Source organism: Xenopus tropicalis, chromosome 3 (assembly GCF_000004195.4).
Source record: "Xenopus tropicalis strain Nigerian chromosome 3, UCB_Xtro_10.0, whole genome shotgun sequence".
NCBI classification, from domain to species: domain Eukaryota; kingdom Metazoa; phylum Chordata; class Amphibia; order Anura; family Pipidae; genus Xenopus; species Xenopus tropicalis.
Genome location: NC_030679.2, coordinates 5,254,969 through 5,276,002, shown reverse-complemented (window position 1 = coordinate 5,276,002; position 21,034 = coordinate 5,254,969). Strand labels below are relative to the sequence as shown.

General features: G+C 48.3%; 1 protein-coding gene across 2 annotated transcripts in view; it reads left to right on the top strand.

The window, feature by feature from the left end:
* The first annotated feature begins 7,718 nt into the window (after positions 1–7,718).
* Positions 7,719–21,034, top strand: part of kdm7a (lysine (K)-specific demethylase 7A) — a 55,383-nt gene continuing 42,067 nt past the window's right edge. Inside the window, exon 1 of one of the 2 annotated variants that reach the window (XM_031898075.1) lies at positions 7,719–7,914. In XM_031898075.1, the coding sequence (XP_031753935.1) occupies positions 7,814–7,914 (101 nt within the window). In that variant the 5' untranslated portion in view covers positions 7,719–7,813. 2 annotated transcript variants of the gene reach the window in all.

Here is a 21,034-nt window from a genome sequence, read left to right as displayed (position 1 = left end):
GTGACTGTCTGTGGCACCTTACAGCCCCCCTGGCATTCCCAGTACCCAGAGGCACAAACAGCCCCCCCAGCCCAATAAATAGTGACTGTCTGTGGCACCTTACAGCCCCCCTGGCATTCCCAGTACCCAGAGGCACAAACAGCCCCCCCAGCCCAATAAATAGTGACTGTCTGTGACACCTTACAGCCCCCCTGGCATTCCCAGTACCCAGAGGCACAAACAGCCCCCCCAGCCCAATAAATAGTGACTGTCTGTGGCACCTTACAGCCCCCCTGGCATTCCCAGTACCCAGAGGCACAAACAGCCCCCCAGCCCAATAAATAGTGACTGTCTGTGGCACCTTGCAGCCCCCCTGGCATTCCCAGTACCCAGAGGCACAAACAGCCCCCCCAGCCCAATAAATAGTGACTGTCAGTGGCACCTTACAGCCCCCCTGGCATTCCCAGTACCCAGAGGCACAAACAGCCCCCCCAGCCCAATAAATAGTGACTGTCTGTGGCACCTTGCAGCCCCCCTGGCATTCCCAGTACCCAGAGGCACAAACAGCCCCCCCAGCCCAATAAATAGTGACTGTCAGTGGCACCTTACAGCCCTCCTGGCATTCCCAGTACCCAGAGGCACAAACAGCCCCCCCAGCCCAATAAATTGTGAATGTCTGTGGCACCGTACAGCCCCCCTGGCATTCCCAGTACCCAGAGGCACAAACAGCCCCCCCAGCCCAATAAATAGTGACTGTCAGTGGCACCTTACAGCTCCCCTGGCATTCCCAGTACCCAGAGGCACAAACAGCCCCCCCAGCCCAATAAATTGTGAATGTCTGTGGCACCTTACAGCCCCCCTGGCATTCCCAGTACCCAGAGGCACAAACAGCCCCCCAGCCCAATAAATTGTGAATGTCTGTGGCACCGTACAGCCCCCCTGGCATTCCCAGTACCCAGAGGCACAAATAGCCCCCCCCATAGCCCAACAAATAGTGACTGTCTGTGGCACCTTACAGCCCCCCTGGCATTCCCAGTACCCAGAGGCACAAACAGCCCCCCCAGCCCAATAAATAGTGACTGTCTGTGGCACCTTACAGCAGCCCCACTGGTATTTGCCAGAACCCACAGTTTGCCAGTCTTGTACTTAGAAAGTCACAATGAGTAGTGCTGCAGATTCAGCCTTGACCAGGCCCTTGTGTCAATATATATATATATATATATATATATATTCAAGGCAGATGTGTTTTTTTGTATAAAGCTGGTGCCGATAAAATCATACGAATCCTAGTTTTGTACGATTTTTGGGTGTGTGGGCTCTCAAGTATCTTCCCAAAACTACTGGTATTTTTTTTTCTTTTAATACCATTTATAGTGTATTTTTTGGCCAAGAACCGCCAGTACTGGCACTAAATTTAAATTAAGGGCAGAGGCAGCATGGGGCCCTTCTCCACTGAATATGCTCACAGAGAAACCACCCCTGTGATGGAAGTTTATCCTAAAAACTATAAGAACATAATGAAAACTGTTACTGGAGGAGCATCTCAGACTGTAGGTGGACAGGCAGTGGCCAAGATGTATTGGGTTTATTTCTTGGGCCTTTGTGAGTCTGCAGCGAAATCCGCATGTAAATCCCCCCCGGCTTATTCCACATCCTTCTGCCGAGAGCTCAGAGCAATGAGGAGAGGCGATGTGACAGGCAGCATGTGCTGAGCGAGCGGCACACAGCAGCACTACAGAGATTTGCAAATGGGAAACCTTTCAGCACCTCCGCTGATCCACAGAGATTTTATTCCGTTGGAAATAATAGAGACTCATAAGGGAACAGCTGATGATGAGGGGAGAAAAGACCAACTGAGGCTCTCGCTGGATTTTCATAACCATAAACGCCTACCACTCTCATAAACCCCAAACCGGAGCTCTAGATCAGCATTATATTTTATTACCCACTGAGGAATTCTTTGTCTACCTCCCTCGCTTCCTTTTTTTCTATATCATACTCTATTATACAGATAGCTAGAATCTCAGCCATAAAGCAGGGCAGGACTGCTGCTTACAATGGGGGGATCAGATAGGATCTGTGCCACTGTGACAGAATGCTCTGTTATACAGATAGCTAGAATCTCAGCCATAAAGCAGGGTAGGATTGCTGCTTACAATGGGGGGATCAGATAGGATCTGTGCCACTGTGACAGAATGCTCTGTTATACAGATAGCTAGAATCTCAGCCATAAAGCAGGGTAGGACTGCTGCTTACAATGGGGGGGGGGGGGGGGGGGATCAGATAGGATCTGTGCCACTGTGACAGAATGCTCTGTTATTCAGATAGCTAGAATCTCAGCCATAAAGCAGGGCAGGACTGCTGCTTACAATGGGGGGATCAGATAGGATCTGTGCCACTGTGACAGAATGCTCTGTTATACAGATAGCTAGAATCTCAGCCATAAAGCAGGGCAGGGCTGCTGCTTACAATGGGGGGGGATCAGATAGGATCTGTGCCACTGTGACAGAATGCTCTGTTATACAGATAGCTAGAATCTCAGCCATAAAGCAGGGCAGGACTGCTGCTTACAATGGGGGGATCAGATAGGATCTGTGCCACTGTGACAGAATGCTCTGTTATACAGATAGCTAGAATCTCAGCCATAAAGCAGGGCAGGGCTGCCATAATAATTACAAATATATTAATATTTCACAAGGTAGCAGCATGCACTTTAGTTGCCATGTCACCTCCAAGAAAACATTTACCCGGATGAAAATAGGAACTAATATAACCAAGAGGTTAAAACTACCAACCAAAATAAACAAATACCATATTGTAGGAAGGAAAAATGTGGACTTTGAAGTTTAGTTGCTGGGCAAACACTGAACCTTTCCCTATTCACATGGAAACTGACAGCCCCGCTGACACCTGGAAAATTCATTTCAGCTCAATCAGAGTTGTTTTTTTGTAAATGGACCTGCTATTGAAAGCAAAGCCCACCTGTCCATTGCTGTCCTCTGCACTGCTGGTTCTGACTACATGTATCACTGAAACCATAATACATGTTACCCCAATGTTTCTATATATCTGTAACCTTGTTATGGGCTAAGGGGGCCCAGCCTGAAGGCCAGTTAGGGGGGGATTTGGGTTGAGTGCTTATTTGTGCCCTGGGTACCCCTGGAACTATAGCGGGGTGACTGTTACCCCAATGTTTCTATATATCTGTAACCTTATTATGGGCTAAGGGGGCCCAGCCTGAAGGCCAGTTAGAGAGGGATTTGGGGTGAGTGCTTATTTGTGCCCTGGGTACCCCTGGAACTATAGCGGGGTGACTGTTACCCCAATGTTACTATATATCTGTAACCTTGTTATGGGCTAAGGGGGCCCAGCCTGAAGGCCAGTTAGGGGGGGATTTGGGGTGAGTGCTTATTTGTGCCCTGGGTACCCCTGGAACTATAGCGGCTGCCTGTTACCCCAATGTTTCTATATATCTGTAACCTTGTTATGGGCTAAGGGGGCCCAGCCTGAAGGCCAATTAGGGTGAGATTCGCATTGAGTGCTTATTGACTGCCCTGGAACTATAGCCAGTTGATCGTTACCTCAATGTTTCTGTAAATCAATTTAAATGGATTGGGCCCAGCCCGAAAGCCAATAATAGTGATATCTAGGGAGAGTGCTTATGTGGTGTACTAAGAGTCACAAAAAATCTGCAAACTTCTATTTTAGAGCATAACAACTAAAATTATTTTCATATTCCCAAACTTATATCCTAAATATGTTTTGTTACCTATACCCACATGTAAGAATACTTGCATTGTACTATCAAGAGCTAAGGTGCAGCACAGTAGGACCAAATCTGCCCATAAAATTTGCCCATAAATACGCTGACACTTTCTAGGGATATAAAGAACTTTTAATGCTTTCAGGTATCTTGGCCCAAATCTTTGTTTTATTTTCATTACATAGGAGCATTAGATGCAACGCACCCACAGTGTGGCCAGTGGAATCCGCACCCATGCTAAGTAGATACCCCAGGAGGGGGCAATTGGACAGGGGTCTCGCTATGGAGTAGAAGAGCGGAAGTAACTTTCCCAATAATGATGTACTGAGAAATGACTGAACTGCAAGTCTGTTCCTTGACACATTGTGTAATAGAACACTGGGGGTTTGTGTGGGTGTCTGGGGAGGAGGAGGAGGAGGTTTGGGGAAGAAGAAGAAAAAGATCTGTGACGTCCTGGCATGAAAAGTGTGGATCCTGAATCACCAGATTGTTCTTTTTCTTTATTTCAGGAACCCTGCGTGGGTGGAATCTGTGACTCAGTGATTTCCTCTCCGCTCCATAAGAGGACAGTGTCTTGCCAGTTTCTGGACGCGGCGGATGAGGTGCCCTTTGCCAGACTCGTATAAAGTTTCCTTTTCAGCTTTTAGATTGGATTTTCCAAGCCACCAATACGGTTGGGGAAAACTAATAGGTACATCGGATGATATTGATTTTGCACTTTTCCTAAAGTAAACTCCAAGGGCCACAAGGGCCCTCGTTAGACCACTCATATATATATATATATTTTTTTTTTAATAAAAAGATAATTACAATACAATATTTTGTTTCAGCTCTGCAGCACCCATGGTTGGTGGCAGGGTCCCTTACACCCTGATTGCCATCTTGCCCACCCAGGCAGGTAGGGCATGCCAAGGGCAGGGGTACCCCCTAGCTCCGCTGCTGGATTCAGATGCAATTGCTGCCCCTTAAAGCTGCCACTCTAGGCATGTACCCTCAGGTACCATCATAGACATGGCCCTACAGACATGGGCACTCTGCCCCTTGTAAGTTCCATATTACACCACTACACACTTATGTAAGAGGCAGTTGGAGGCCCATTTCTCTTTGCCCAAGCATTGAAAATTTCTCATTTTGAAAATATGAGGCAATAAAGAATATTGCTTAAGACTTAGACAAGACTTAAGAACACATTGGGGCAGTCTCTAGAACCCTCTTACCACCTGACAGGCCAAGTTACCTGATCATCAGTTACCAGGCAAATCAGGTCATTTACAGGCAGGGGTTTAGAAAACAAGTGACTCCCAAGAGTCTGAGTGCAGATCTATATGCATGACTGCCATTAGACCATTTTGTTTCAAGTTTATTGTCATATACAAATAACAATGAAGCATCATTACTGTAATGAAATTTTTTTGACCCGTGTGTGCAGAATGTCAGCAGTTCAGAAGCCTGATGGCTTTTTGGGAGCTTATCTGACCGAGTATGGGCACCCCAATGGGCCTACCAGACCGAGATCTGGCCTTAAATTGGGCAGATCTCGGTCGGGCAGGTTTGATTTTCTGTTGGATCTTGGACCGCTTGGGGACAGCCCCGAGGCCACCCCCATTCTTCGCCCCCCGCGCGCATGCGCGAACACCTGAAACCAGTGGGTTTTGCTCCCATACGGAGCAGTGGGGAGAGGTCCCCATTGCTCCATATGGGAGCAAAATTTAAAAATGCCGCCCCTAAGTTTGTGCAACCCTAGGCTCGGGCCTTTGTGGCCTCGCCACAAATCCGGGCCTGCCTGGGGAGTTTTTGGCCCCTTAACCACCCAAGGTGGCTCCAATGCCACCCCCCCCCGTGCATACTTTTACAGGGGGTCATCACTACTGTAGAGAGCTCAATTGTGCTTTCTGCACTAGCAGAGCCAAATTTCCATTTTAAAACCTGAAAGTTCAACTCTTAAAGTTACCTAGAGCAATTTTTTGCCACCCCTGGTAACTTTGGGGGCACTGCCTGAACTCGCCTCACGGTAGCAGCGCCCCTGGGGACTGAATCAGCATGTTGATGTCGGTCTGATGGCGACATTTAAAGGAGAAGGAAAGTAATAGCCACTTGGGGGTGTCAGTTTGTTAGGGAACCCCTATTGTTTATAATTACTAAGCAAAGACCCTGGGCCAGCATTCCTCTTCCCTGAAAAACCCAGGCCTGAGGTGGCCTTTACTATGCTGCCCCACTCCGTGCATTACTATTTCAGCGTCGGGGTAGATCAAGGGTGGTGTGGATTGCTAATGCGGAGGGTGCAATTGTGCACTAGAAAAGACAATTTTTCGGAATTTTGGCATTTAATGTTACAAGGAGCGGCTTTTTGCCATCCATGGTACCCAGAGTGCCCCTGGCTAGGTTACATCTTTTTGACTCTCAGTGTGTGTGTCTCAGTGTTGTGCGGGCAAGTCTGAAACCCAAGGGACAAGTCACTGGGCTAGCACAAAACTTTCCCAGCTGGTCTTTGGCCTTACTCTTTCAACAGCCCTCCACGTCCAACACCTCACACTACAGCATTTCCCCCTTAGCCCTTTCCTTTATACACTTGCACCATGGCGGCAGCGGAAGCTGGCAGCAGAGTTGACAGAGAATTATAATTGCAAGTGATTTATTCATTGTAACTATAGAGGATGCAGACCCAGTGTCGGACTGGCCCCCCAGGTTACCAGGAAAGCTCCCAGGGGGCCCAGGTGTCAGTGGGCCCTCCTGCTCCTGACCATTTGGCCTGTTTCATGGCCATTCCCTATTTCTGAATGGGATCAAAGAGGAGAAACAGATGGAAGAATAGATGCTGGCATGTAAATAAAAGCGACTAGGAGAATAAAGAGGTTGGGTGGGGAAAGGAGGAAAAATAGTTTGGAGATTGGGACTATGGTCTAAGGTTTTCAGATGGGCCCCTGGGGTCCCAGTACGACACTGTGCAGACCCCACGGTGGGGGCACCTCTGGACAGGTGGGCCCGGACCACAAGGTCTGCGTCCTCTATAGCTTTATCGGGGGGAAAGTGAGGGGCGGGTAGGTGGGTGCAGGGCCGGAACTAGGGGTAGGCAGAACAGGCAGCAACAATTAGGGGGCACCAGGCAGGAACCTCTCCTGCCTACCCCTAGTCCTCCTTTTTTGCCATTGCCCCCGCCACTTTTCATCGGAGGGGGGTGAGGTGGCCGACCGGGTTGCCTAGGGTGCCCGGTCGGCTTGGCCCACCCCTGGGTGGGTGCGGAATGGATGGGCCAGGTAGTGCTTGTGTTGCAGGGGGGACTCGCCCTGATCTAGAAACGCCATTGGATATATTGATAGTATACCAAATATTTAAGGGGAATAAAGTAAACAATGTCGCACTGTTATTTCCTAAAATAAAAGAAGATTAAAGGAATTAGGGATAAAAGGAGTGGGAAGCCAGACGCAGGCAGGCTGTGTGACATGCCAACAAAATAACATGTATGTGCGAAGTGACACCTACTTCCAGACTCCCGGCGGCTCTGTCACCTCTGGCAGCTGTTACAGTGCGGAACCTGAGCGCAGGAGCTGCCATTGTGATTGCAAAACAGAAGCAATGGGGGAAGGGGCAGAGGTAAAGGCTGCACCTGTTATAGGGACTAGATGCTAGTTTCAGATGCTACATTTTATCCAATGGGTGTATGAAATTCACAGAGGCAAAATTAATGTTTTACTTTCCCTTTAAGGTAATAATAGGTGTTGCATTGTGTTACAACTTCTCCTTTAGAGCGGAGTTACTACTGCGTTGCCAAGGAGACAGACACACGGATGACACGATGCCTCGGTAATCATTAGAGACGAGTAGTAAGGAAATTCGCTGTCACTCCGCACATGTTCGGGGACTCGGGGATTTCCGGACACTCTTTGCCAGCGTTCGGATCTTTCCGCCAGCAGAGGGAAACTCCGCCTCCGCGATTAGCTCTCCAGCCAATGAGGAGGCAGGAGCTAAGGCAGAGTGTGTAGAGGCCGCTGTGCCTCGACGCATGCGTACTGGCTCCCCTCCCCCGCTCTAAGGCTTGTGTGCGATGTCTGGGCTGGAGAGTGGGTTTTAAAGATGGCCGGAGCGGCTCCAGTCTACTGTGTGTGCCGGCAGCCGTACGATGTGAGCCGCTTTATGATCGAATGTGACATCTGCAAGGACTGGTTCCACAGCAGGTGAGGAGAGTGGGGTGCAGCTGGGGGGAGCCGGGGTGCCGGGGGGTCGCTGTGTACAGGGGGGAGTGTGAGTGGGACTTGGGGGAGGGAGCATAACAACAATAAGGTGCTCTGAGGTAATGGGGGAAGTCAGCACCTAGCCTGTCCCTGGCACTGGGGGGCCCCCTCTAGCTCAGGGGTACAGGGGAACTCTCTGGGGGGGCTGCCTGGGGGGCTCAGGGGACTTTAGCTTAGGGAAAGTCATAAGCAGAGACTGAACATGCTGCCCCCCCCCCCCTGCTATACCCTAAGGGGGGGGTCTGTATTATAGTGACATACAGGGCAGCCCTGCCCCCTCTCCACTGAGACCCCTAAACTCTTATACACTTTGTAACCCTCACTCCCCCCCCCTTTTGCATAACAAGTATTTCAAAGGGTTATGGGGACCCCCCCAAAAAAAAAACTTATTGTGTGTTTTCTCTTCCATTGAGACCTTATTACCTATTGATGGTGCCCATATTATATATGATGGGGGGGTCACCATTAAACTCTTAATTGGGGGTTCCCCTCAGCCTAAAGTGGGCTCCCCACGACTTGGGGGTTTTATCAGGTTTGGTGTTTGAGTGTTATAGTGGGGGTGACTGATGTGCCCCCCCCAGTTTCCTTGTCCTTAAGCTTTTGACTTTGTCTGGGACCCCCTAATAAAGCACCCAATGGTACTGGGGCAACGTGTAATCTGCGGGGGCAACTAACTGCCCCTTATGCCCCAGTTATAGGGGAGCAGTGGCTGTTGGATCTTTCTGTTCTCCAGTGGTCCAACAACTTTCCTGAGCCACTTACCCCCCCCCCCCCTTGTGCTTTGATCAGACTCATTATCTATTAAGGGGGTAATTGTTGGTGCCCTGTTACCCCTCTCCCTTTCATGTTCCGCCACTGACCCCTCCGCAGAACTTTTTATTGGTGTCTGGCAGCACTTTCTACTACTGCTTTGTGCTGCCCCCCCCCCCCCCCATGCTTATTAGTGATTGTGCCAGAATGTTATTGTGTCCCCAATGGATGTAACCATCTGTATATGCCCCGCTACAGACCACTAAGAGTTAATCATTAACCCCTGAGGGGCAAGAAGAGTTTTAATGTTCTATAGCCCCGGCCGCTGTCATGGGAGCTGCTGTTCCTGTTTAGGGACATTTAAACAAAGGAAGTAGTTTGAGCCGTGTCCTGCTGTCCCCATGCTTTGCCTCCATACTGCCCCCTTGCACTTTGCTCAACGCGTTTCGCACATGCTTGTTGCACCAGTTTTGCTTTTCCTTTTTGCTCCTCAGCTTTGTTTTCAGGCATTATTTAGCTGTTGGTGGGTGGGTTGGGGGGGGTATTTGCTGAGCCACTGCTGGGGGAGGAGGTTGTGATTGTCAGGGGGTGCTGATGATTAACAGCAGGGCTGTGAGTGAGGACATTTAAATCCTCCCAGCTAACAAAAACACAAGAGATCAGAGTGCCCTCCGTTGCCCCTGGTGGCTACACACTGCAAGTGCAGGCCTCTGTCCTTGTCCCTCCTGCTGCCCTGTGTGTGTGTGTATATGTGTGTGTGTTTCTGTTCCCTGGTTTAAATGGAACAGGGAGTTTTCTGGCCGAGCAGCTGCACATCATGTCAGTCAGCGTAAGGACGGAGCGTCCCTGGAGTTCAGTCGCCCGCACTTTTATTCCGTTCCAGAACCAGCTGTGCCAGTACAAAAACAACTATTTGCTCATGCAATTTGTCGACCGCCGGGAATAAATATCCAATGTTTTTTTTTTCTCGTTATAAAGTAGAACAAGTAGGAGGTGAGCAGCCCCGCTGGTGTAACCTTAAAGGAACAGGAACACCAAAAAATAAAAATGTATCAAAGTATTGAAAGTATAATGCACTGTTGCCCTGCACTGGAAAAAGTTGTGTGTCTGCTTTACAAACACACTATAGTTTATATATATATATATATATATATATATATATATATATATATATATACACACCCCGCTGTGTAGCCCCGGGGGGCAGCCATTCCTGCACTGGTACAGCTGGGGTGTTTGCTACAGAAACCCTACTATAGTTTATATAAATACCCCGCTGTGTAGCCCCGGGGGCAGCCATTCCTGCACTGGTACAGCTGGGGTGTTTGCTACAGAAACCCTACTATAGTTTATATAAATACCCCGGGGGCAGCCATTCAATAGGAGAATTGGCACAGGTTACATAGCAGATAACAGATAAACTCTGTAGAATACAATGGTGTTTTATCAGTTATCGACTTTATAACCTGAGCCTTTTTTCCAGTTTGAACGGCTGCCCCCGGGGCTACACAGCAGAGTATTTATATAAACTATAGTAGGGTTTCTGTAGCAAACACCCCAGCTGTACCAGTGCAGGAATGGCTGCCCCCGGGGCTACACAGCGGGGCATTTATATAAACTATAGTAGGGTTTCTGTAGCAAACACCCCAGCTGTACCGGTGCAGGAATGGCTGCTCCCGGGGCTACACAGCGGGATATTTATATAAACTATAGTAGGGTTTCTGTAGCAAACACCCCAGCTGTACCGGTGCAGGAATGGCTGCCCCCGGGGCTACACAGCGGGGTATTTATATAAACTATAGTAGGGTTTCTGTAGCAAACACCCCAGCTGTACCAGTGCAGGAATGGCTGCCCCCGGGGCTACACAGCGGGGTATTTATATAAACTATAGTAGGGTTTCTGTAGCAAACACCCCAGCTGTACCAGTGCAGGAATGGCTGCCCCCGGGCTACACAGCGGGGTATTTATATAAACTATAGTAGGGTTTCTGTAGCAAACACCCCAGCTGTACCAGTGCAGGAATGGCTGCCCCCGGGGCTACACAGCGGGGTATTTATATAAACTATAGTAGGGTTTCTGTAGCAAACACCCCAGCTGTACCAGTGCAGGAATGGCTGCCCCCGGGGCTACACAGCGGGGTATTTATATAAACTATAGTAGGGTTTCTGTAGCAAACACCCCAGCTGTACCAGTGCAGGAATGGCTGCCCCCGGGGCTACACAGCGGGGCATTTATATAAACTATAGTAGGGTTTCTGTAGCAAACACCCCAGCTGTACCGGTGCAGGAATGGCTGCCCCCGGGGCTACACAGTGGGGTATTTATATAAACTATAGTAGGGTTTCTGTAGCAAACACCCCAGCTGTACCAGTGCAGGAACGGCTGCCCCCGGGGCTACACAGCGGGGGTATTTATATAAACTATAGTAGGGTTTCTGTAGCAAACACCCCAGCTGTACCGGTGCAGGAATGGTTGCCCCGGGGCTACACAGCGGGGTATTTATATAAACTATAGTAGGGTTTCTGTAGCAAACACCCCAGCTGTACCAGTGCAGGAATGGCTGCCCCCGGGGCTACACAGCGGGGTATTTATATAAACTATAGTAGGGTTTCTGTAGCAAACACCCCAGCTGTACCAGTGCAGGAATGGCTGCCCCCGGGGCTACACAGCGGGGGTATTTATATAAACTATAGTAGGGTTTCTGTAGCAAACACCCCAGCTGTACCAGTGCAGGAATGGCTGCCCCCGGGCTACACAGCGGGGGTATTTATATAAACTATAGTAGGGTTTCTGTAGCAAACACCCCAGCTGTACCAGTGCAGGAATGGCTGCCCCCGGGGCTACACAGCGGGGTATTTATATAAACTATAGTAGGGTTTCTGTAGCAAACACCCCAGCTGTACCAGTGCAGGAATGGCTGCCCCCGGGGCTACACAGCGGGGCATTTATATAAACTATAGTAGGGTTTCTGTAGCAAACACCCCAGCTGTACCGGTGCAGGAATGGCTGCCCCCGGGGCTACACAGTGGGGTATTTATATAAACTATAGTAGGGTTTCTGTAGCAAACACCCCAGCTGTACCAGTGCAGGAACGGCTGCCCCCGGGGCTACACAGCGGGGTATTTATATAAACTATAGTAGGGTTTCTGTAGCAAACACCCCAGCTGTACCGGTGCAGGAATGGTTGCCCCCGGGGCTACACAGCGGGGTATTTATATAAACTATAGTAGGGTTTCTGTAGCAAACACCCCAGCTGTACCAGTGCAGGAACGGCTGCCCCCGGGGCTACACAGCGGGGTATTTATATAAACTATAGTAGGGTTTCTGTAGCAAACACCCCAGCTGTACTGGTGCAGGAATGGCTGCCCCGGGGCTACACAGCGGGGTATTTATATAAACTATAGTAGGGTTTCTGTAGCAAACACCCCAGCTGTACCGGTGCAGGGCAACAGGACATTATATTTTCATTACATTGACACATTGTCATTTTTTGGTGTTACTGTTCCTTTAAGCCTTTTCATCTGCCGTTCCAGCCTGAGCAGCTGCAAGTGATTTATTATTACTTTTTATTTTAATGGAAGTCAGACGGAGGGCAGGCGACCTGCTTTCTGACCTGGTGATAAGGCTCAGAGTTTTTGTTATTCGTTTTAACTAGTTTTACCTCTGTTCTTTTGTGTATTCACCCTTTATTTATATGGGAGTGCTGTGAGCGTCATACATACCCACCTTTGTATTGTATTGGGCACCCACAGGGGACACACATTACTGTAGAGAAATAACTATAAATCTACAGTTACAAAGATGAATTGCCTTGTGCTGTGAGACTCCAGGAGGTCCCTACCCCAAAGAGCTTACAGTCTGTCGGCACTGTGAAAAGCCCCACCGCCACTGTTTTGCACCAGTGCATTGCTCAGAATTGTAAAACATCTGTTGTTGTTTTATCTAACAATAAAAGACAATGGCTTGTGTGCTGTGTGTATATAGGTGTGTGAGTGACTGAAAGAATCCACGGCTAAGGCAAAGGGATAATTGGCCGTCCTTATGTACAAACAGGTGTAGCGTCGCGCCTTTATATACTAAATTTCCCTGGGGCCCAGACTGAACCTGATGTATCCTTATCATTTACAGTAGGGGGTACATTATCCCTTATAATACATGAGTGATACTCAGAGTTCCCTGTATAACTCAGCCTGCAGCCTTGTGCCTTTATATGGGGGGCACAGAACCCCTCGGTGACTGCTAATATCCTTATCATTTACAGTAGGGGGTACATTATCCCTTATAATACATGAGTGATACTCAGAGTTCCCTGTATAACTCAGCCTGCAGCCTTGTGCCTTTATATGGGGGGCACAGAACCCCTCAGTGACTGCTAATATCCTTATCATTTACAGTAGGGGGTACATTATCCCTTATAATACATGAGTGATACTCAGAGTTCCCTGTATAACTCAGCCTGCAGCCTTGTGCCTTTATATGGGGGGCAAAGAACCCCTCAGTGACTGCTAATATCCTTATCATTTACAGTAGGGGGTACATTATCCCTTATAATACATGAGTGATACTCAGAGTTCCCTGTATAACTCAGCCTGCAGCCTTGTGCCTTTATATGGGGGGCACAGAACCCCTCAGTGACTGCTAATATCCTTATCATTTACAGTAGGGGGTACATTATCCCTTATAATACATGAGTGATACTCAGAGTTCTCTCAAGGCCTTGGCTTGGGGGTTATAACTGTATATAGGGGTGAGTGCCCTGGGCAAGATGGACGCAGTACGACGGTGACATTAGATAGATATGGCGGATCATGAAGGTGAGGTTAGGGCAAGACAGCGATACTTTATACCTGGTTTGGCCAGTTGGCCGCCCGTCAGCTGCTGTAACTTCCACCTCCCTCCAATAGAAACCTCAGGCCCCACCCAGTGTGTAATTACTGGCACACACGCCGCGCTTTGGACTGCCGAGCAGAAAACCCTGTGCATTCCGCGCCGTGCCTGCGCTTTCATTGCCTCCATAACCGGCTCTCGGAATCTGTTGCTATGTAAATATTTTGCACGTTTGTACAATTATACCTCGCAGCATTGGCCTGCGTTCCATAATTCCCCCTCCCTTCCCGCCGTCACCCCCAGAATGAGTTCATTTTCTTGAAACTTCACTGCTCAGACAAGTGCCGAATCTGCCTTGATTGGTGCCGCGCTTCAAGGACTATTTCCCTATTACACTGAGACTCGTTAGGGCTTTTATTGAAATGAATCTGTATTACTTATAGGAGTATACTTCCCCTTTAGTCCTCTGTTTTTGCAGTGATTAAATGGGGAGTATACCCCCTTATTCAGCACAAGTTCCATTATTCGCCTGTACGTACCTTTTACCTATTAAGTATGAAATGCCCAAATGCATCTGGACCTTTCCTTTGTCTAAAATGAGATAAACAGAACCACTCGCCGCTGAGACCCAAACTGTCTCCGGAAGCTGTGCCAGGACAAGACTGCTCACCCAGAGCCCTGGATTTTTAAGACTCGCACTACTTCATATGACAGTTAGAGATGCAAGTATGGGGTGGCAGATACCAGTAGAAATCTACCTGAAGAGGAGTGGAATAATGGCCTCTGACTGTCCATGGTTTGGGTCCCTGGGTCCAGTAAAACCTGGCAGTTCCATGTTTTGGGGGGCCCTTCCCTGTTGCAGCACAATAATGCCCCCATACACAGGTCCGTACAGAATGGGTTTGCTGAAATGGGAAGAACTTGACTGCACCTGACACCCCTGAGTCCTGACCCCCAACCCAACTGAACCCCTGTGGGATGAACTGGAACCCCGACTGTGAGCCTGATCCCCAACATCAGTGCCCAACCTCTGACTGAATGGCAGCAACTCCCAGCAACATCTAGTTGGGGACCTTCCCAGAAGGACAGGGGCAGTTATAGCAGCAAAGGGAGGGGCAACCCAACTGAACCCCTGTGGGATGGAACCCCGACTGTGAGCCTGATCCCCAACATCAGTGCCCAACCTCACTAATGCTCTTGTGGCTGAATGGGAGCAACTCCCAGCAACATCTAGTGGGGACCTTCCCAGAAGGACAGGGGCAGTTATAGCAGCAAAGGGAGGGGCAACCCAACTGAACCCCTGTGGGATGGAACCCCAGCTGTGAGCCTGATCCCCAACATCAGTGCCCAACCTCTGACTGAATGGGAGCAACTCCCAGCAACATCTAGTGGGGACTTTCCCAGAAGGGTAGGGGCAGTTATAGCAGCAAAGGGAGGGGCAACCCAACTGAACCCCTGTGGGATGAATTGGAACCCCGACTGTGAGCCTGATCCCCAACATCACTGCCCAACCTCACTAATGCCCCTGTGGCTGAATGGGAGCAACTCCCAGTAACATCTAGTGGGGACCTTCCCAGAAGGGCAGGGGCAGTTATAGCAGCAAAGGGAGGGGCAACTCAACTGAACCCCTGTGGGATGGAACCCCGACTGTGAGCCTGATCCCCAACATCAGTGCCCAACCTCACTAATGCCCCTGTGGCTGAATGGGAGCAACTCCCAGCAACATCTAGTGGGGACCTTCCCAGAAGGGCAGGGGCAGTTATAGCAGCAATGGGAGGGGCAACCCAACTGACCCCCTGTGGGATGAATTGGAACCCCGACTGTGAGCCTGACCCCCAACATCAGTGCCCAACCTCTGACTGAATGGAACCAACTCCCAGCAACATCTAGTGCGAACTTTCCCAGAAGTGTAGGGGCAGTTATAGCAGCAATGGGAGGGGCAAGTTCATATTAACCCCTTGGTTTGGGGAAGAGATGTTGTGCAGGCAGGGCTCCCCATATTTTTGCCCATGTAGCATCCATATTTTTGTTTTTTTCTTACACTACGTATATGACCATGATGACTGTATGTGCTCTAAGGGGCACCTAAAGGATAGGCAGTATTTGTTGGGGTGCTAAAAGGGTGCTAAAGATGCTTTGAGAGACGTAAGGACCCTGATTATACTGCTTATGGCTTCTGGTTGCCAAGAAAGCTACAAACACTGTAAAGGTGGTCATAAACGCACAGATAATATGATATAATTGGTGCATGTATGGTGGGGGTCAAGGCAACTGATATTGGATATCCGTCGATCGGGCAGGACTGAAAATTTTGATTTAGCGCCTTTGGAGGTACCCAAACATTGTAACATTGATGCTGAATCGTCTGTTTTTTTGTGTTTTTTTAATGGTTTCTCAGCTATTTAGCTTTTTGTTCAGCGGCTCTCCATTTGGTATTTTAGCAGCTATCTGGTTGCTAGGGTCTTTTTTTTTTTTTTTACCCTATTACCAGGCAGAGGTTTACAAAAGAAATGGGAATATAAATAGTAGAGGGCCTGCACAGAAAGATAAATAATAATAATAATAATAAAAATGTAGCCTTATAGAGCAATAGAATGTGGCTGCCGGGGTCACTGACCCCCATTTGAAAGCTGAAAAGTATCAGAAGAGAAGGGCAAGTAATTCAAAAACTATAAAACATAATGAAGACCAATTGCAAAATTGCTAGGAATAGGGCATTTTATAACATACTAAGAGTTAATGTAAAGGTGACCCACCCCTTTAACATTAGTAGAGTTGGATGGTACCAATGGTCGTGGGAAAGAGCGTAATTGTAGCGTGTATGGCCCCTGTGTTACAGTGTTTATGGTATATCCCTAGGGATTTATTATTCTCTACCTTGAATAAATGTATTTCTCACATTCTCCCGGCAGACTTGGGGCGTCATTTAAATCACCCGGGACCCCGCAACTTGTAGGGAACAGTCAGGTGTTCCCAGTGTCTATCCTCTGGGGAATTTCATTAATGACTCCATCTGCGCTCCTGGAAACCCGCCGCTGGGTGTGCCATATATCAGTGGGAAATATTAGCTATAAAGATAATTGGCTAGTTTGCTTGCCCTTTTTATGTTTACAGTGAAATAGGCTATGCAATAACCAATCAAATGTTTGCTTGATACAGTCAATGCTGCCTTCTGATTGGTTGTTGTGGGTTACCGAGCACTGAAGCCCTGTTATTACATTCCCCTAATACATAGGGCAGTGATCCCCAAGCAGGGGTTATTTGGCATCCCCAAAAGAACTTTTTTTTCATGCTTCTGTGGTAAACAAAAAGGTTAGGGATCCCCGACAATGGGGGGTGATTTATCAGCGTTCGAATTAAAAATTTTCCCACTATTCCAAACTCTCTCTATTTGAATTATGGTTTAAAAACTCAAAGTTTGATAGAAACTCGAATGTAAAACTTGGTTTGTGGGTTTATGTAGAAGTCAGTGGCAGTTATCCTAAAAATTCAAGCCATTGTTTAATATGAAAATCAGATTTTTTTTAAAATAAATAAGCAAACATTTGAGTTTTTGGGGGGTTTTTTTTGTATACATTATGGGGCACTGAATGATGTGTACATAATAGGGCCCTGAATGATGTGTATATATTAGGGCCCCGAATGATGTGTACACATAAGGCCCCCGAATGATGTGTACGTAATAGGGCCCCGAATCATGTATACATAATAGGGCCCCGAATGATGTATACATAATAGGGCCCCGGATGATGTACAGTATACATAATAGGGCCCCGAATGATGTGTACATAATAGGGCCCCAAATGATGTGTGCATAATAGGGCCCCGAATGATGTATACGTAATAGGGCCCCCGCAGAGCCTCCCTTACACCCACACTCCCAAATATGGCCCTGGTACTAAAAGCCAGAGTAGTACCGGAGGGAGGGCTGGCTGTTTTACCCCCCCAATTCTTTGGGGGGGGGGGGGGCGGGATCAGATTCCACCACATGTGGGGAGCTTGGAAGTGGAAAGCAATGAGCCAGACATGGCCGCCACCAACCCCATTGTGCCTTTGGTGGGTAAGTGTGGTTGCGCCGCGTTGACGTAGCCAAACTTGGTCGTACTTACTGAACCACGCTAGCGAGTTTTGCCACGTGAGTTGCGACCGTTTCTCTTCGTGACCAGGTATTGGTCCAAGTGCAGTATGTTGCATTGCCAGGGCCCAGGTGATTGGCTGCCTTTGGCTTGCGTGCCATGCTGGGAAGGAAGAATCTCACAGAGAGGTGAGAGGATAATTAATTTCTGGATTCAGACTCCAGCCGCCTGTAGAACAAAGGCCGGCGAGATGCACTGTGACAAACCTTTTGTCTGCGTGACTGATTGTGCATTAAAATCCTTCATGAATAGCCCCCCCAAACAGCCCCCTCTCCCCGGATAGAGAGATGCTCCATTCCCTGCAGCCGTGTTTGCTCAGAGCTCCCCAGGAGCCCCTCGCTAGGAATTCCAAATGAGACCCAGTCTCTGCGCTCGGCCAAATTGCATTTTATTCAATTTATTGGCAGCGTGTTTGCCCAGAGCTGGGCCTGTGGGGGCCACACACTGAAATTAATCCCCGAATGCCTCGCGCCTGTGGGGTCTGCAGGGGGCAGGAGTCCCACGAGGGCACAGGCCGCACGTTCCTTTGTACTAAGAACCTAGCAAAGGGGAAACACTGATCCCAACTAAGATATAATTACCCCTTATTGGGGGCAGAACAGCCCTATTGGGTTTATTTAATGGTTAAATGATTCCCTTTTCTCTGTAATAATAAAACAGTACCTGTACTTGATCCCAACTAAGATATAATTACCCCTTATTGGGGGCAGAACAGCCCTATTGGGTTTATTTAATGGTTAAATGATTCCCTTTTCTCTGTAATAATAAAACAGTACCTGTACTTGATCCCAACTAAGATATAATTACCCCTTATTGGGGCAGAACAGCCCTATTGGGTTTATTTAATGGTTAAATGATTCCCTTTTCTCTGTAATAATAAAACAGTACCTGTACTTGATCCCAACTAAGATATAATTACCCCTTATTGGGGGCAGAACAGCCCTATTGGGTTTATTTCATGGTTAAATGATTCCCTTTTCTCTGTAATAATAAAACAGTACCTGTACTTGATCCCAACTAAGATATAATTACCCCTTATTGGGGCAGAACAGCCCTATTGGGTTTATTTAATGGTTAAATGATTCCCTTTTCTCTGTAATAATAAAACAGTACCTGTACTTGATCCCAACTAAGATATAATTACCCTTTATTGGGTAATGTTTTACTGATTTATATACTAACATATATAGTCCATTCTATAACATACTAAAAGTTAACCTGAAGGTGGGCCACCCCCAAACATTTTTAAAAAAACATTTTCCATCCCGCCCACTTTTGACATCACTTCCAATTTGACAGCACTTCCTGCTTAATGGTGGTCAGCGCGTTGCGGGTTGGGTCGGGTAGCTGGTCCAAGTGGGTAAAAATGCAGGTCCGTGTTTGAAAAATTGGTTCTGCACAGGAGAATACCCCCAAATTGTGGCCCCCAAAGGGGTGGAGCTTATTATAAAGTGGGCTGAATTTTAGTGCATAGGTGGAATGTCCGGGTTTAAATGGGCATAACCGGGGCAGACTGGGTCTTGTCCTATATTACTCCATTTTGGGGTGGTCCAATGTTGCAAGATATGAATCTTTATACCCTCGTACTATACTTTCTATGGGCAGTGGCGGAACTACCGGGGACGGTTTTGGAAAGCCCTGTGTAATTAGGTGCCAATTAATCGCATTGGCGCTGCCCCTGCGTCTTTGTCTCCACACGGCGCCGGGTGATTGAGAATAAATGGGTTCTGCTCGTTCTTCTCCTCGCCGTGTAATGTGTTATATTGATGTGTAATTAATGTCATAAGTGCATAAATGGAATCATTAGCTCAGGAGGATTTCCCAGCATCTGGGTTGTGGCCCATATTAACCCCGCGTGTTCTGCGTCACCTACATGTCTCATGTGGGCCGTCCTTAATGTATGTCTTTATTAAAGTCGGATTATGTGTGTTGGCCATGAAATCTTGCCAAGCCAATCACAGACCTCTTAACAAATAAGTGGAGAGTGCTAGCCCCCCGACACCCCCCCGGCCATCATGTCCGCCCTCCTACATTGTGAGCCACGTAGCCATTGTGATCAGACCGGTGGGATAGGGCAATAACCGGTTACAGCTGCCACTGAATGGGGCACAACATGGAGCAATGGCGGGGAAGTTGTGACATTTTAAAGGGAAAGTTAAAATTTTAACTACATAGATACAGGCAGGTTTTGACTAATTCTTAACCCTATGTTCATTGGGACCAGATGCATTTTTTTCTTGTGGCGGGGGAAGTTCTTTTGGTGGAGTTCTGGTAGCTGGCCCGGTACTGGGTTTTCCAGGTGGAACGGATCATGGACCCGACTTCCAGAACTGCTAGGAGGAGTCGTGCTTTGGGCAGTGCCAGGGATAGCAATAGTATTGCCTTTAGGGGACCTTACTCAGGCCATGAAAAGCTGCCAACTTGCCCACTTCGGACTGAACCAACAGCTTATTGGATTTTGTATGTATGTGGCCGAATATTGACCAGATATAGTATCTGCATGATCTGATTGCTGGTCCCCAACTGAGTAAAGGTCCCCATACATGTGAAGATTCACTCGCTTGCTCGTCAAGCGAGCGGATCTTCACCCGATATCCCCACCTACGGGTGGGCGATATCGGGGAACATGTATGCGAATTATAATGGCGGCAATGGGGCAGTCAGTTCGGGGAACATGTAGGCGAATTATAATGGCGGCAATGGGGCAGGTGGGCGATATCGGGGAACATGTAGGCGAATTATAATGGCGGCAATGGGGCAGTCAGTTCGGGGAGCATGTAGGCGAATTATAATGGCGGCAATGGGGCAGTCAGTTCGGGGACTGCATCAACGAGCCATTGTGGTCCCCGATCCGACTGAATCTTTTAACCTGCCCCATCGATATCTGCCCAATTTCAGGCCAGATATCGGTCGGGTATGGCCGTTGTTTCTGCCCCTACATGGGCTGATAAGCTGCCGAATTGGACCAAGGGACGGATATCTGCAGCTACAATCGGCCCGTGTATGGGGACCTTAAGATCAGTGCAAGACTTGAGGGTCAGTGACCCTAGCAACGAGCAAGCATTTGGAGATTTTTACATTAATTCACTTTGAGGGTGCTGGGAGTTAGCTTTTTTGGTGGAGAGCTTCTGGGGGTAGGTGGATAGTCAGTTGCCATATAAAAAGGAAAGCATAAAGACCAATATAAAGGTTGCCGTGCCTTTTGCTTAGCGTATTGACGTTGATCCATTTCTCCTGGTGATTAGCGAGACGGGGGCGCACGATGGCCTAATTGTTCCGTGTCGGAGAGAGGCGGGGAGAATAGATTTAATCACAAGCTGCTCGGCGAGGCGGGGGGCTAATTCCCTGAGA